General features: G+C 37.8%; 1 protein-coding gene across 1 annotated transcript in view; it reads left to right on the top strand.

Moving 5' to 3' along the window:
- Window positions 1–8,155: 8,155 nt before the first annotated feature.
- The window catches only part of XKR4 (XK related 4), an 88,726-nt gene continuing 80,309 nt past the window's right edge, over window positions 8,156–16,572 (top strand). The window contains exon 1 of the mRNA XM_026699189.2: window positions 8,156–9,133. Within this exon, the coding sequence (XP_026554974.1) occupies window positions 8,259–9,133 (875 nt within the window). The 5' untranslated portion in view covers window positions 8,156–8,258. The remainder of the gene's footprint in view (window positions 9,134–16,572) is intronic.

The raw sequence follows: 16,572 nt of genomic DNA on the forward strand, positions 1-16,572 counted from the left end.
CTTGTAAAAACAAAAGCCATTGTCTCAACTTCATTTTGGAATTTTTTTTCAAATGTTGATCACTTTCATTTGACAGATGTTTGGAATCTTTTTGATATTTTGGAGTCTTTTTTATATTAGACATTACATATATGCCTTGAATTATGAAATCCTTGTATTTATCTTCAACATTCCATTAATTTATAAAATAAAGATAACTTTCATTAAATAAAGTAGTATATGCATATTTATGTATAAATGTCTGTCAATAAGATTATTTCAACAAGATTGGAATGAATTTTTGTTTGTTATACTAATGCATAAAAATTGATACATGTTATTACATGACATTTGTGGAGGCTTCATTGTGAAAAAATTAAAGCTAAAATCTGACCTACTCTTAATTGCAAATAAATTGCTTTGATATTCTTAAAAGTTCTAAATTAATTTGTTTAAGACAGTAATTAAACATGAAAATCTTATCAGTAATCAATCATGTCAAATATATATATATTGGATATCTAAATATGTGAAAGAAGTAAATGTTATAATAGAAAAGTCTAAAATCTAGCTTTGAACCAGTTTCTATAGAGACAGATTTTTTTTTAAACTGTTTACATCTATCCATAAATAACTCAGACAATAGTGTACAAAAATGGTACTCAGCTGGGAGAAGTGTGAAAACTTCATCAATTTTCATTAATATTTTTCCTTTAAGAAACAGTTAACCTGTTCACTATGGAACAAAGGCATTTTTACTTACTCTAGTGGATCCTCATTCAGGAAGTGGTTGGACTAAATGATCTTTAATATAACTTTCAGTTCTTGATTCTGTGATCACATACAAAAACTTGGAAGGATTTATATAATTATCAATATTCTAACCTTTAGATAATAATCATAGAATAAAGACTATGGGCTCATATCTTTGGGCACATTTTGCTGCATTTTTAACTAACGATTTTGTTTTATAGAATACAACTACAATATACAAAAGTACTATTCCAGAATATTGTATTATTTAAAATTCTTCTTGTGCCAGATCCTTCCTTAAAATATTATAATATCTTCAAACATTTTCTGAAGTGCAGAATGCTTTATTTTGAAGAGACATGTGAGATTATATTATAATGTCATTGTCACATTATTTGCTTATGACACTTGTCCTTTTTCTCTTTCCTTTTCTCCATTCCTCTGTTCTCTGCTCACTGTCAAACATAGATTAAATATTTTTCTCAAAGTCTCTCATGGGCTTTGAACAGTTTCTAAGCATTCTAATTATGTTTGCATTATGGTAAATAAGAATATTTTGTACACAATTGTATCTTTTAATGAGCTTAATTGAGAAATTTAGTAGCCATACAATAAATATTTGCAATTCCTCATTTAATAAAAGGATTTTGTTTCATTCTCAGTAATCATTATGTGAAACTTTAAAACCATGGAGTCATTATTTTATGTGAATAGAAATGATTCCATGGAGACAGTAACTTTGAATATTATTGTATAATGTTTTATAATTCTAATTGCTATGTTTTTTTATTTTAAAACAAGTTTTGGTCTTTTTTCAATGTAAAGGACATAAATAGAACAAATTCAATACAAAACATGCTAATTCTTTATAAGAATCATTGACTGTAGAAATACCAGTGTTATTGAAGTGGAAAGAAAATGTATTACTGACATTTCTTTCTTTCTACATTTTTTTACTGAATTAAGGAAATTCAGTAGGTCCTCTCTTAAATTTTTTATTATTACTTTAAAAAATTAATGTTTCTATTTCTTAACTTAAAAACATGATTTATAAACTAAACAGAACAATGGCACCTATGTTATGGCTTGAGAATGAGAAACGTCTATGGAGATTCTCAGTCATCCAGGTCATGGTTATCTCAAAGGTGCTGTTTCTAGAGGCAACCGGATTTTCTGTTTGCTGTTTTTTTAAAGACATTTCACTTCTCATCCAAGAAGCTTCTTCAGCTGTCATTGGAGTAGTGCTTTTTGTAGGATGTTTTCTGGCTTCACTGTTGAGCACAGGCACAGGCTGTTGGAGATGAATCTGTGCTGTCTGTGTCTCAAACTGAAGCGCAAATGTTTCCTGTAGTCTGCAATTTTTCTGGAAATCCATTCATACTCCCGCATCATTCAAAGGGTCTTTGTTCCAAAGTGCATAGCTAAATATTTATGGAGATTCTCAGTCATCAGGTTATGGTTGCCCCTGAAGTACTTTTTCAAGAAACAACTGGACTCTCTAGTTTTTCTTTGAAGACATTTCCAGAGCTGAAGAAGCTTCTTGGATAAGAAGCAAGACGTCCTCAAAGAAAAACCAGAAAGTCCAGTTGCCTCTTGAAAAAGCACCTTTTAGAATGAGAAGTGTGATTGTAATCATTCTAATATAGTAAAACTATTCATAGTACTTTATTATTCTTTATCACTTGTGGAAGACAGTTTGTAGAAATTTGGTCAGTCATAAATTGTACTACAACATATATTTGATATTCAAAATCATTCAAGTTATTTGGTATCAGAAGTCTACCAACCCCCCCCTCCAAAAAAAATTCAATTTCCCTTACATTTAAAAGAACAAGCCATCCCACAAAATCATTAAGAAACTTTTCATATTTTTCCTTTTTGTGAGAGCTAAAATCTGATGTCTTAGACAGCATCCTCAGTGTTTAGTGTTGAGATTTACCATGTTGTGGCAAGATCAAATTATTAGATGGAAAGAACGAGTTTAAAGGAAATAAACTCCTAAATTATAGTATGTATGTTCATTATGTGTGCATACTTATACATAAACAAAAGAAGTATTGAAAGAGATAAATCGGTCAGCTAATGGTTATGCTAATATGGTTTCTTAAGTAAAATGTGCTTTAAAATGACAATCTACTTTAAAAATGTCCTTTGTAAGCATCACTAGAGATGGTGCCCACAATCCCCAAATGACAAAAGAGAGGAATTATTAGATCTTTATGAGGGTCTTTATGGCAAGAAGTTGGAGATGAAAATCATTTTTAGAATTTCTGTTTTTCCAAAGTGTCTTTCAAGAATGTCTTGTAAGATCAATTGTGAGAGTAACTTTGCATATTGGTAAGTCCAGTAGCAAATATCAAAACGTGAACAGGCAGACATCTCTACTGTCAGAAACATGACAGGCATTCAGCATCTCTTCACTGTAAAACACACACACACACACACACACACATACACACACACACACATCCATGACACAACAGTTTTGTCTCCAAAAATTGTTTATACATTACCTCATTCAATAATGATTGACTGAAATTTTTGTAATCTCCTTTCTGTGAAATATTGTTAATGGAAGCTCTAAGAAATTGTCCAAATTGCTAGGAAGAAAGCCTGGCAATTGAAGCAGAGCTTATTATCCTTTTATTACAGTCAAACATTTATTTTGACTTTTATTCTGCATTTATTATAAGTTACTCCAGGCAGTGAATATACTTCGCGCTCCTTCCTATTTTCTTACAACAACAACAACAACAACAACAACAACAACAACAACAACACTATAAAGTGATTTAGAGTGAGAGTGAGTGACTGGCCCAAAATTACCCAGCTGGCTTTTATGTTCAGGGCAGGACTAGAACTCAGTCTTCTAGTTTCTAGGTCAGCACCTTAACCTCTCCACCAAACTGGCTCTTGATTAAGTAGAAAAATTATCATTGTTTTTATTGTTGTATGAGAAAGGCAGGACCTTAGAACAAGACTGGGTCCATGGCAAAATACTGTTGGTGTAACATACCCTCCAAATTTTTGAAAAAGGCTGGAGACCCATCTTAAGCAACTTTAGGAAAGGAGATTAAACATATATTCTATTGCACAATTATCAGTCAGTTACCATAACATTCAATTAAGACCATCGTAACCTTGTGCTTAACATGTTTATTGCTTCATAAAGTTTCTGCATAGTTCTGATAAAATATTCAAGGATTAACTACCCCATTTTGAAAACTTTTGAAATGTTTTGGAAGACTAAACTTTGCATTTAAAACTTAAATATGGATTTAAAGCCATATTTCCACTAGATATGGTATTATAAGATCTTCTATACATTCTCCTAATTTTAGCATGAACATTATTTCTAACATGTTCACATGACACAGATTTTGTCTCATCCAAAGCCAAGGCCATTTTACTTTGGGGTTTTTTTCTGATCTACTATGGAGGTAATGTTTCTTATCTTCATCTGGTATATGCCTTACTATTTGTATAACACATGATGCTTCAGTAGCAGACAGAAAGTTTGATCATTGGGTGCTATATAATAAAATGAAATTCAGTGATGAAAAAAGTAAGGCTCTACATTTAGGCAAGAAAAACCAAATGCAGGGATACAGTATAGGAGTTACCTCACTCAATAGTAATAACTGTAAGAGGGATTTTGGAGTCCTAGTGTGCAATCACTTAAATATGAACCAACAGTGTGCTGCAGCTGCCAAAAAAGCCAACACAGTTCTAGGCTGCATTAACAGAGAGATAGAATCAAGACCACATGAAGGAATGATATCGCTTTATAATGCTTAGTAAGACCACTCTTCAAATATTGCATACAGCTTCGGTCGCCATGATGTAAAAAAGATGTTAAGACTCTAGAAAGAGTGCAGAGAAGAGCAACAAGGGGACTGGAGGTTAAAATGGTTATATAAAGAACAGTTGCTGGAATTGGATTTGTCTAGTTGAATGAAAAGAAGGACTAGGGGTGACATGATAGCAGTGTTCCAATATCTCAGGGGTTGCAGCAAAGAAGAGAGAGTCAAGCTATTCTCCAAAGCATCTGAGGGCAGGACAAGAAGCAATGAATATAACTAATCAAGGAAAGAAGCAACCTAGAACTAAGAAGAAATTTCCTGACAGAACAATTAATCAGTGGAACAACTTGCCTCCAGAAGTTGTGAATGCTCTAACATGGAAGTTTTTAAGAAGAGATTGGACAACCATTTGTCTAAAATGGTGTAGGGTTTCCTGCCTAAGCAAGGGGTTGGACTAGAAGACTTTCAAAGTCCCTTCCAACTCTGCTATTCTAATTATAAAAATCACATGGGTATGATGTCAGAGAAGCTGGGATTTACCAAGGGTTTGTTGTCAAATTCTTTTTACTTCTACAAGCATGCCTCCTCCTGACTCCAGTCACCTCCAACTTCCCTCCTTGGCCATTTTGTTTTATGATGCTGGATTAACAGGACCCCAGAAAAGGTGCACTACAAAACTATACAACTATACTATACAAGAAAACACCAAATATTAGGACCTTGAAGCACTTTATCTAGTGATTCTGGCAATACAACCACTACACAAGGTAGTTCTAATCTCTGTAAGTAAACAAGAAAGGTCCAGGTCTCTCCCTTCCTCTCATAATCTTGACCCTGCAATCCAGTCCACAAGAAAACGCATAAAGACTTGCCTCCTATTCAGAAAATATTATAGGGAACAATTGGCAGATTTCTCCTCATCCTCTTCTTTGTCCTCCTTCCAGGAATTGTCCCACATCAACTTGCTTTTCAATAAACTGTTAGGACAGTACCCCTGACTGGCCTTGCTACAGTTGCAGAGAATAGAGAGAGCACAAATTGTGCTGGCATGCCCTGTGCAATCTCATAGCCTGGAGCACACCATTTTAAGTCAGCTGTCATGAAATGCCCTACATGATTTTCTTAAGACTGAGCGAGATCTCCTGCTTTTCTGTGCCCCTCGAAATCACAGCACAAGTATGGGGAAAGAAACTCCTCTTTTCTTCTTCTTCATCTCTTAAGCTTTTATTTATTTATTTATTTTTGTCAATTGCTGACAAGATAATAGGTATAAGTAAAAACATAGTTATGAATACATGGATACATATAAAAAAATTAAAAATAAAAGAAACAATAGGACAGGGACGGTGGGCACGTTGGGACACTTATGCATGCCCCCTATAGACCTCTTAGGAAAGGGGTGAGGTCAACAGTAGGCAGTCTAAAGTTAAAGTTTTCGGGGTTTGGGGAAGAAACCACAGAGTCAGGTAGAGTATTCCAAACATTGACCACTCTGTTGCTGAAGTTGTATTTCCTGCAATTAAGTTTGGTGCAATTAACTTTGAGTTTTTATCTATTGTTTGTTCTTGTGTTGTTGTGGTTGAAGCTGAAGTATTCACCAACAGGTAGGACATTTCAATGTATGATTTTATATACTATACTTAGATTGGACCGAAGGCGGCGTAGTTCTAGATTTTCTAGGTCTAGAATTTTGAGTCTGGTGGCATAAGGTATTCTGCAATGAGTAGAGGAGCGAAGAACTCTTCTAGTGAAATATTTCTGGACTTTCTCAACTGTGTTAATATCAGATACATAATGAGGGTGGCCAGACTGATGAGCTGTATTCTAGTATTGGTCTAGCAAATGTTTTATATGCTCTAGTTAGGAGTGTGATATTACCAGAGAAAAAGCTACGTAGGATTAGGTTAACAATTCTTAAAGTCTTTTTGGCTATGTAGTTACAGTGGGTTCTAGCACTTAGATCATTAGAGATGAGTACTCCAAGCTTAGGCAAGTGTCCATCAAAAATAAGGTTCTAGGTCCAACTGTGCCTCACATAACTGTCAAACGCGTCTAATGAGAGGTTCATCTTCCCTGGCCTTACTGTCATAGTGAACATAGCGAACTTCATTGATACTAATGTCGCATTCCCAATCAATGGAGATTCCACACGGTTTTGTGGCAGGCAGAAAAGGCATCTGGTATGTGAAAGACACTTCCAGCTAAGCCAAAAAAAGGACCACCCGTCTCCAGCGACACTAGCCTTCTGAAAGCTCGTTAGCCGCCTTGCTTCCAGTGCCAATGCCAGCCTCTGACACTTACCAATGCAGAGAGGATGCTGAGCATAAAAAGGCTTCTCAGACACTGCCTCGTGGCACATAAACTGAAGAGGAGGTTAAGCGTTCTCTCCGAGGTGCCACCCGCCCCACGCGAAATGCCTGTCTTCCCTTACACCACCTGCTGCTAACGACTCTCCTCCCGCCTCGCCCCGCCCCGCCCCGTGCCCTGAAGTGACAAAGCAGGCCGTGCTAATGAGGCAAAGGCGGGAAGCCGCCAGCGATTCCCGCACTAGAGGCCTCGTTTATCCCTCTTCTCTGCACCTGTTCTCTGGGATCGTCATCCTTTGCGTCCATGGGGTGGCCCCCGGGGAGCGCCAACTTCCAGAGCGCCCTGCGTTGCCAGCTCACCTCAGGAGCTGCCCGGCTTCGTCTGAGCTTTCCCACCCGCCCCCTGCCCACCCCCTGAGCTCTCAACGGGTCCTCGGTACACGCCCCCCGACCAGCACCGCTCCTCTGCGATCGATTTCGGAGTGGAAGAGCGCGGAGAAAAGGGGAGCGGCCGCAGGAAGACTAGGCGCTCGCTTCTCCAGGCAAGGAGTGGAAGCGCTTGTGCCTTCAGATGCGAAGGTGTCCCTAGTTGCTTTTGGCCTCCTCCGTTTAAGAGAGCTCTGCTCATACTCCTCCTCCTCCTCCCTGTCTTTCTCGTTCCAGGCAGCCTCTCAACCAATGCTCCTGGGAAGATCTGTTGAGATACCAGCCATAACTGCTCACATATTCCTGACCGCGAGTGAATCCTTTTCTCTATCCGCGAAGGAGCAAAATCCCCTTTCCTTCCAGGACAGACATCGCTCCCCTCCACACACATACGCACACACCACGCCTCTCCGCAAGCTAATAGGCGATCGGCAGGTTCCTCGATGCCCCCTCAGATTCCCCACTTCCTGTTGCATGGGTGATTTCCCCGTCTCCGAAGTACCGTCGCTCTTCCCGATTCCTCTCTTTCTCTTTCATACACACACGCCCCCCCACCTTTCCGGGCGCCACGGCTACTCCGCGTGTATGTGTGCGCGCGCGTGTCTGTATGTATGGGGGAGAGAGATGAGGTCATCCTCTTTCCTGGCGTCAGTCAGCTGGGTGGCGGCGGCAGCGGCAGCGGCGGCAGCAGCAGAGCTGAAGCAGAGGGGCGGGCCAGGCGGAGAAAAAGATGTGCCGGTGTAAGGACTGCTCCGCAAGCCGCTTCTGTCCGGGGCTGGGTGGGTGAGCGGGGCTCCCTGCAGGCAGACGGCGCTCCAGCAGCGCCTGCAGGAGCCCGTGGCCCAGCCCCAGCAGCTCTTTGGGAAACCTAAGGAGGAGAGCGAATTGTCCGCTGAGGGAGGGAGGGGGCGGGCGGGCTAAAGGGTGCTCCCGGACTGGGTCCCTTTCGCTGCCGCTGCCGCCGCCGCCGCCGCCGCTTTCCATCCGCATCATGGCCGCGAAGTCGGACGGGGGGCGGCTGAAGATGAAGAAGGGCAGCGAGGTGGCGTTCACGCCACTGCAGAATTCGGAGCATTCCGGTTCGGTGCAGGCGCTGGCCTCGGGCTTTTCCTCCGGCGCGGAGGGCCCCGGCAGCGCCGAGGATGACGAGTCACCTGGCGGCGGCGGCTGCTGCAAGTCCGGCGGCGGGAGTCGAGGGGACGGCGGTGGAAACGGCGGGTGCCGCTGCTGCTGCTGCTGCGGCCGCCGCGGAGGCAGGGCGGCCGGGGACTCGCGGGGCTCAGGCGGGGGCTCGTCGTCGCTGTGCCTGCGGCTAGGCAGGGAGCAGCGCCGCTATTCCTTATGGGACGGACTCTGGATTCTGGCCGCCGTGGCCGTGTATTTCGCCGACGTGGGCACGGACCTCTGGCTGGCGGTCGACTACTATCTTCGAGGCCAGCGTTGGTGGTTTGGGCTCACACTTTTCTTCGTGCTGCTGGGTTCCCTCTCGGTGCAGGTCTTCAGCTTCCGCTGGTTTGTCCACGACTTCAGCAACGAGGATAGCGCCTCGGTGGCTCCTGCCTCCTCCTCCTCGGCCGGACACGGCGAAAGCAAACTGCTGGTGAGCAGCGGCTCGGCCGCGGGGGAGATGGATGCCGGGGCCCGGCCGGCCACGCCACAAAGGCAAGCCTCCAATGCCAGCAAGGGCAACGCAACTAACAGCAGTAACAGCAGCACCACCAATGCGACCAGCACTACCAGTGGAGGAGGGGGAGGTGACGGCTGCAGCGGCATCCGAAGCCCCAAGACCAGATCTGCCTCCTGCGCCTTCTGCATCTGGCTGATGCAGTCTCTCATCCACATCCTGCAGCTTGGCCAGATTTGGAGGTAAGACAGAAGTTCCTCAAACTAGCTTTTACGAAGTCCCTACACCTAGGCTTCAGCGAAGACACACTCGGGAGGGGGGCTTCTGATGGGGGAGAAGTGTTCCAGGTGACTCAAAACTTACTATCTTCTGGCCACCTACAGGATCAAGGCCTAAAATAATTGATGACTTGAGAGATTGGAGTGTGGAGGGAGAGGGTCATGTGGCACAGCAAATCTCACTTTACTGTTATGAGCTCATGCAATAGTGCATAAGTTGCAACCGTGTGTATCAGCCTGTAGTTTTTAATTGACACGTTTGAATGAACTGACTTGCCAAGGCAGCTATTCCCTGTGAATGGTTATGTGTGCAGTCAGATAGAATGCACTATCAATGGAGTCACTTACAGCTGAAACACACAATGGAGAATTGCATTGTGTGCGATGCATCTCCTTGCTTTCTGAGATTGGTTGGTTTCAGTTTTACCTTAGCTTAAAGAGGCATAGATATCACCCCAGTGTCTTAAGAGAAAATGCAAAACTTGATGTTTGTTTTAGGAAGAACACATAGAAAACTGCAACATCTTTACCAGATACCAGCTCATAGTGAAGTAGTGCTCTGAAGCAGAGTTTTAAGATACAGTTGTTATTCCTGAACATTTATGTGTGGTTAAAAGTAACATTGAAAATGATAAAACAAATAGATTAAAGGCAGATGATTTTGAACTCCTGTCTTCTGTAAAAGTGTATACAAAATACTTAGAATAAGGAAGAACTAAAATTTGAAGCATTATAAAGTCTCCAAAACCTGAGTGTATATTGCATCCTAAAAATCCTGCACATGGATAGATTATTAGTTATTAGTTATTTTTATTCTTTACATAGAAACAGTAGTGGGTGTGAGTGTGGGTGTGTTTAGAGCATTATGACCTAAGATAAGTCTCAAATCTTTATTTTGTATTCAGCATGCCTCCTGTTAATATAATTCACATAGCACATTCTGTAAATATTTTATGCTTATTTGATAAGAGTAGGAAACACATTTCTGAACAATTGTTAATGACATTGAAAACCTTAATCCTTCTATATTTTAAAACGGAATAGAATAGGGTTATTTCATCAAATATATTGGTAATTTATAAACCCACATAAAAAACTACATTAAAGATAACAAAAGATTGCTTTAATGTTGTTGATTTAGTTACCAAATATTCAACTAAACTTTCATTCTGGTATATTTAAAATAATATTTCTGAATAACTATAATAGCTAAAATGCTATCATTATATGCTGAATATAATTCTAAATATTCCTATTCTAAAAATAGACCTACCTTTATTTGTATTATTCCTACCTATCTTAATAAAATATATATTTTATTAAGTTGGTCACACCCTTGTATTCACTCACAGGAAGGAAGCATGGCCATTATCCGGGCTGTTGTTGTGTCCTGGCCTTGGGTTGGGGTGGGAACTAGGGAGTCATATAAGGTTTGAATGCATTAAACAGGTCAATGATGTACCAAGTAGGATTGTTAAGTGTATATTATAATATAAGACTAGGGCTTTCAGACAAAATTGTGTGAAAAAGGAAGCACTTAAACTAAGATACAATATCTATGCTATATTAAAAAATTAGAAGATAGAATTATTGGTTTTATATTAAGGTAAGAAATACGTTATCTGGGTCAAATTTTGAGGCCTGCCAGCACTATTTATTTTTATTATAAGTAAGGATTTCATTATTTCTTACTCTTCAGCCAGAAATATTAACAGGCACTCAGTGAATATTTAATGTGTGGAAAATGAGAAGAATTTTGTATGTGCAGGAATTATGTTAATTGTAAAATAACAATTTTCCCCCCACAGAGATGGTTATAAATGATTGTGTTGGTAAAAATGGCAAGCATCATAACTGTTGTGTGATGAAACAAAATTGTAATGTGTGACTAAGTTTCAAAAAGCATATATACATTGTTATAGACAAGTATTCTTATTAAGACAATTTATACTGGAGAAAATGATGGACAGTCAGTTATATGGAAAATTTAATCTTGCTGATAATTCTTTTGCAAATATAATTTCAGTAAAATTGAACTTTTAAAAAATTTACTTCCAAGTAACTTTGCAGTGTTATAGCTTTAATTTAGGAAATAATTTATTATTGCAGTACAAATGTTTAAATTTTGATGGTGAAATTCTGTCTGTCTATCTGTTTGTCTGTCCGTCCATCCATCCATCCATCCATCCATCCATCCATCCATTTATCATCTATCTATCATCTAATATCTTTCTATCTGTCACTAAAATGGAATTGGGATTATGTGTTCTTTAAGAGCTCTTTAAGATGAATTTTCCACAAGGCTTGTTGGCTTTAGTAATAGGATGAAAAAATAAGTGGAAACACTAAAACAAATTGGGGAAGGGTGAACATTAATAGGAATAGCAAATGAAAACTACAATTTCTCTGAAGTGTTTTCACTCAACTGTCCCATTTATTAACATTTCTTTTTGAGTTTAGAAGTTGGTAAGAAAATGGAAAAAAGTGCCCAATCACTACCAAGGTAGAAAATCTACAAGAATACTCTGTTATAATCGGTAAGTCATCAAGCGAAAGCAGGAAATACTTTACACAGGAAAATCACCAGAAGAATAACTATCTAGTAATCTAGTCATCTCTGCAGAAGCCACCTTGCAACTCTTACAACTAAAAACACAGGATGAAAGGAATGAAAGGGGAAATAAGGCTACATCACATATTTCTTCTTCCTCTTTTCTTCCATTGAAAATTACAATTTGGGAGAACTTTATAAACTTCCCACATAAAATATGTAATTGGTTTTAATTTTGTTAGTTTTTAAGTCATTTGATTATTTTTTCTTGAATCAGCTACATTCATTTTTCTTAAATAAAAATGCCATTGCTGAAAATATTTAAATAAATGTTTAAATAATAAATACATTATTATGGTTGATTGCACAACCAGACAGAAGTTGAGACTGGATTTAACATTTTTATCCACCTTTGCAGTCCTTATCAAAGACCTGGGATAAGCAAATGTTATTTAATGATGTTAAAATATCATTACAAGATGTAAGCTATTCAAGTAAAGCTGCCTTTTACAATTGAGTGGAAATTAATTTTGCTGATACTTATGGTGTCCAGGTGGTGCTCCAGATATTTTGGGACTGCACACAAGGCACCTTTTACTACTGGTATTATCTTTGCTTTCTTCATCCATAGTCATTCTACTTCTATTTACAGGTCTTATTAATGAATAATATCTGTAAATAATGATAATAATTTATTGTCATTATTTTTTCAATTCATTGTCATTATTATTTCAATTATTTCAATTACAATATAATACTGTATCAAGCATTATATTATTCACAATTACATTTATAAACTTCTGATGTGAGAAGAAAAGTATTTTTACAGAAACCAGCCAACTTACAGCATGAATTATAGTTATAGGAAAAGAATTCAACCAGAGTCGAAAGATCTTGTATTGTGTGAGCAGTACTTTCTTACAGCATTCCAGTTTGTGTGTTTTAGAAAGAATACAAGGATGAACATTTTTGCCATATATAATATAGCTATGTGGTTAATATTTATGCATATGAAGATAGTGAGTATAACAGAATAACTTCTGGAGGCAAGTTGTTCCATTGATTAATTATTCTGCTTCTTGTCCTGCTTTCAGGTGCTTTGGAAAATAGGTTGAGCCATCTTCTCAGCCTATTAGATGTTTGAACACTGCTATATTTGAACACTGTCACCCCTAGTCCTTTTCTTCATTAATCTAGACATACACAATTCCTGCAAACTTTCTTCATATGTTTTAGCCTACAGTTCTCTAATCATCTTTGTTGATGTTTTCTGCACTCTTTCTAGAGTTTCAACATCTTTTTTATACTGTGGCAATCAAACCTGGATGTTTGTCAAAGTCACTTGGAATTTGATTATCTCCTATTATCCAATATATATTCTTAAAATGATTCCATGTAAAAATAAAATAAATTAATTAAAAATTTAAAAATAAAATATTTTCAAGATAATTAAACAATTCAATAAAATTTTAAATAAAATAATATTATAAAATATAGCAAAATTAAAATAAAAACATTAAATGCCTGAGAATCTTCTTTTAAAATGGGTTTCAGTTCATATTAAAAAGAGAATAAATAAGCACTTCTGGGAAATTCTAAGGGGAACTTAACTTTAGAAGTTCTATCTTAGTTTATCAACTTATTCCTAATGATAATGGGATCCAAACAACTGCCTCTGACTCAGACCTCTGGATATTTCTGAATTACTAGAATGTCTAGTTCAAAGAAATAAACCACTAATGTTGCTTGGGGTTTAGAAGTCAGTCATTAATTCCAAGTATTTGTAACACTTTTTTATATTTCCAAATGGCATATTCACTCACACTATGCATCCTAGAATCTTTATAAAATAATTGCTTCCTTTGGCATCTTTGCTTTTTAAAAAAGCCTTTATATGTTTGTAAATTAATTGGAAGCAGCATAATTTTCATAATGGAAATAATTTTTGGACAATTATTAATTTAGACATTTAGTAATGTCTAAATTAACTGTAAAGACAAGTCCATGTTCCAATCTAGTAGGATCTCATTGTAGTTTGGTTGGTATTCCTGGGCAAGGTTAAAATCAGAGGGGCTGAATTCAGGTCGTAATTTGTGAGCATTCTAGTTGTAGTATTGCTCTACCTTAAGATAGACAAGTTGCCTCACCTAAACCCCTTTCGCCCCAGCATCTAAGTTTGTCTGAATTCTAATTTGTCTGAGTTCTCCTGGTTATTTCTGCTGCTATATCATAAAATCTTCCTTCCTGTTGGGATTTTTGTCTTTTGTTTCTTTTCATTTCCATGTTCCTGTTCCTTTCCACCCCGATTTTCTCCATTCTCTCAAAACATGAATTGCAATTACTGTAGCTTCAGGGGTGCAAGGATGTCTAAGAATGCTTAATGGGTGAAATATTGCTATATCAGCATTTCTGATAACAAAGAAGGAAGGGGGGAATTTAGAAAGTTTCCTTTTCTGCAGGGAAGGGCTTTATGTAATTGTTACTCTATTTCTCTCTTGATTCAAATGATTCATGCTTTCCAATAATTTATCCCAGGTCTGTTTTATAATAATTCTTTGAGGAGATTGCATTTGCCGTACATTACTAAACAAAGTGTGATTTAAACTGAGGGTGGTCTAACTTCCTGGTGAAAATGGTTTCTGATCACTGAAACAGTACCTTAGCTGATTGACACAGACAATACATGTTGGGAGAAGACCAAAATGAAAAAGCAAGACAGTGACTGCAATTCAGCCAGCAAATATCATTTCTTCAGTGATGATTTCTGGCATCTATGTCATCATCCAACCATTATGTCAATATATCAGTAATGAAGATAAACTATATCACCATCATGAAGATTGGATGATACCATACTGTGCTATAAATTATTAGTGAGAAATAACCAAAGGGTTAATTATCTAGTATAATTTTGGCAAGTTTGGCAGCAACAAATTATATTATTAAGTCACTTCAAAGTTATATGAGAAAAAGTAGCAGAAGTTTCAATTTATACCAACACACAATGATTATTTAGTTTTAAAATTGTTGTGCATGATTTCATGCAGCATAACAGCAACTGCAGTATAAATCTACAATGCTGTAAGTTGCCCAAATCAAATCACAGGAATTTTATTAAGTTTTCTATTGCTCCTGTATATGATGCTTCATCTTACTAAGTTCTTCAAGTTCATATATTAAATATAAACTTTAATATAGATTTTAGTAATTGGTATATTGTAGTATAAATTATATTTCAGGAGTTTACTAGTTTACTGCACTGCAGGATATACCCTGAATAATATTAATCACTGGACTAACTAGATTATTGAAACACATGGTATATCTTGAAGTATGTCATACTTAAGGATATTGGCTTAATTGTGGTAAGCCAATATACATTGCATGGATATTTTGACTTCCACTTTACAGCAATAATTTATATCCTTCTGCCTGGGTAAAATGGAAGGGGAAATTAAAGTCACAATGACTAATGAATTAATATTAGTAAATATTGGAGTGCTATAAGATGTTCAACCACCTTGTATTCATCTTTAGATCCAGTTTGGGGTACTGGTAAAGGTGCTGACCTAGAAACCAGGAGAGCCTTTCTTAAGTTGACTTTAGGCCACTTACTATCTCAGTCCAAACCAACTCACAGGGAAAAGATGAGGCAGGAGTATTAGTTATGTTCAGTGCCTTGAGCTGGCCAAAATATTTTTTTAAATGCAGGATAGTAATAATATAATAACTCATTTTTAACAAAGCAATTTAATTGTAGAGAAAACACAAACCAATCTCTTTGCCTCAGAACAACACTAATTTTACAAGCATGAATATTTAATGGTTCTATATTCTGGTCTTTCTAGATGCTGATTTGGGGACTTGGTTCTTTGGATGATGACAAAAGAAGTTATTTATTTATTTATTTGATTTGTCAATCGCTTACAAAATAATAGGTATAAGTATAAACAGGAGTAAGAATACAGAAAATAGGTATGCTTAAATGGGGACAATAGGAAAGGGATGGGAGGCACGATGGTGCACTTATGCACGCCCCTTACAGACCTCTTAGGAATGGGGTGAGGTCAATAGTGGATAGTTCAAGGTTAAAGGAGTGGGGTTTTGAGGATGTAACTACGGTGTCAGGTAGTGCATTCCAGGCATTGACCACTCTGTTCTGAAGTCATACTTTCTGCAATCAAGTTTGGAGCTGTTAACATTCAGCTTGTATCTGTTGTGTGCTTTTGTATTGTTGTGGTTGAAGCTGAAGTAGTCTTTGACTGGTAGGACATTGTAGCAGGTAATTTTGTGTATGACGCCTAAGTCCAACTGTAGGCGGCATAGTTCAAGATTATTAAAAGATTATTATTAAAAGAATGTTACCTTCCTTTTCCTCTGACTAAATCTGTTCTTCTATATTAAACTTTGGTCTAATGCATTTTGCTGAAAGAGGAAAATAACACTTTAAAATCCATCTGTGAAGCACAGATGTTTGCAGAGAGATTGGCAACACAGCACCTCCTGCAGGCTGTTATTTTGAAAGTGGAGCTCAGCTGAGGAGAAAGGAACTGAAAGGAAAGTTGATTATATTGTAAACCTTGTCCTACTTCACTTTAGCCAAGTTTTATTTTCAGAATAGCAGTTTGTAGTAAGCCAATTGATTTTGGCAGCTGGGACTACCTTATCCCTAAAACAGGTCCTAGTAGTATAATTTTTTTTGAGGAAGAAGAAATCAGGGGAAAAAAAGTAGCAGGGATTTGAGGAGTCATGTTTGTTGTGGTGCATAACAACAGGATCTTGAAAGCTTGTCAGTTTGTCTCTGCTACAGGCCCAAGTAATCTTTTCTCAACTTCTGCCCTGACTCTTAATG

Source organism: Pseudonaja textilis, chromosome 3, assembly GCF_049901715.1.
Source record: "Pseudonaja textilis isolate UNSWEBS1 chromosome 3, rPseTex1.2, whole genome shotgun sequence".
NCBI classification, from domain to species: domain Eukaryota; kingdom Metazoa; phylum Chordata; class Lepidosauria; order Squamata; family Elapidae; genus Pseudonaja; species Pseudonaja textilis.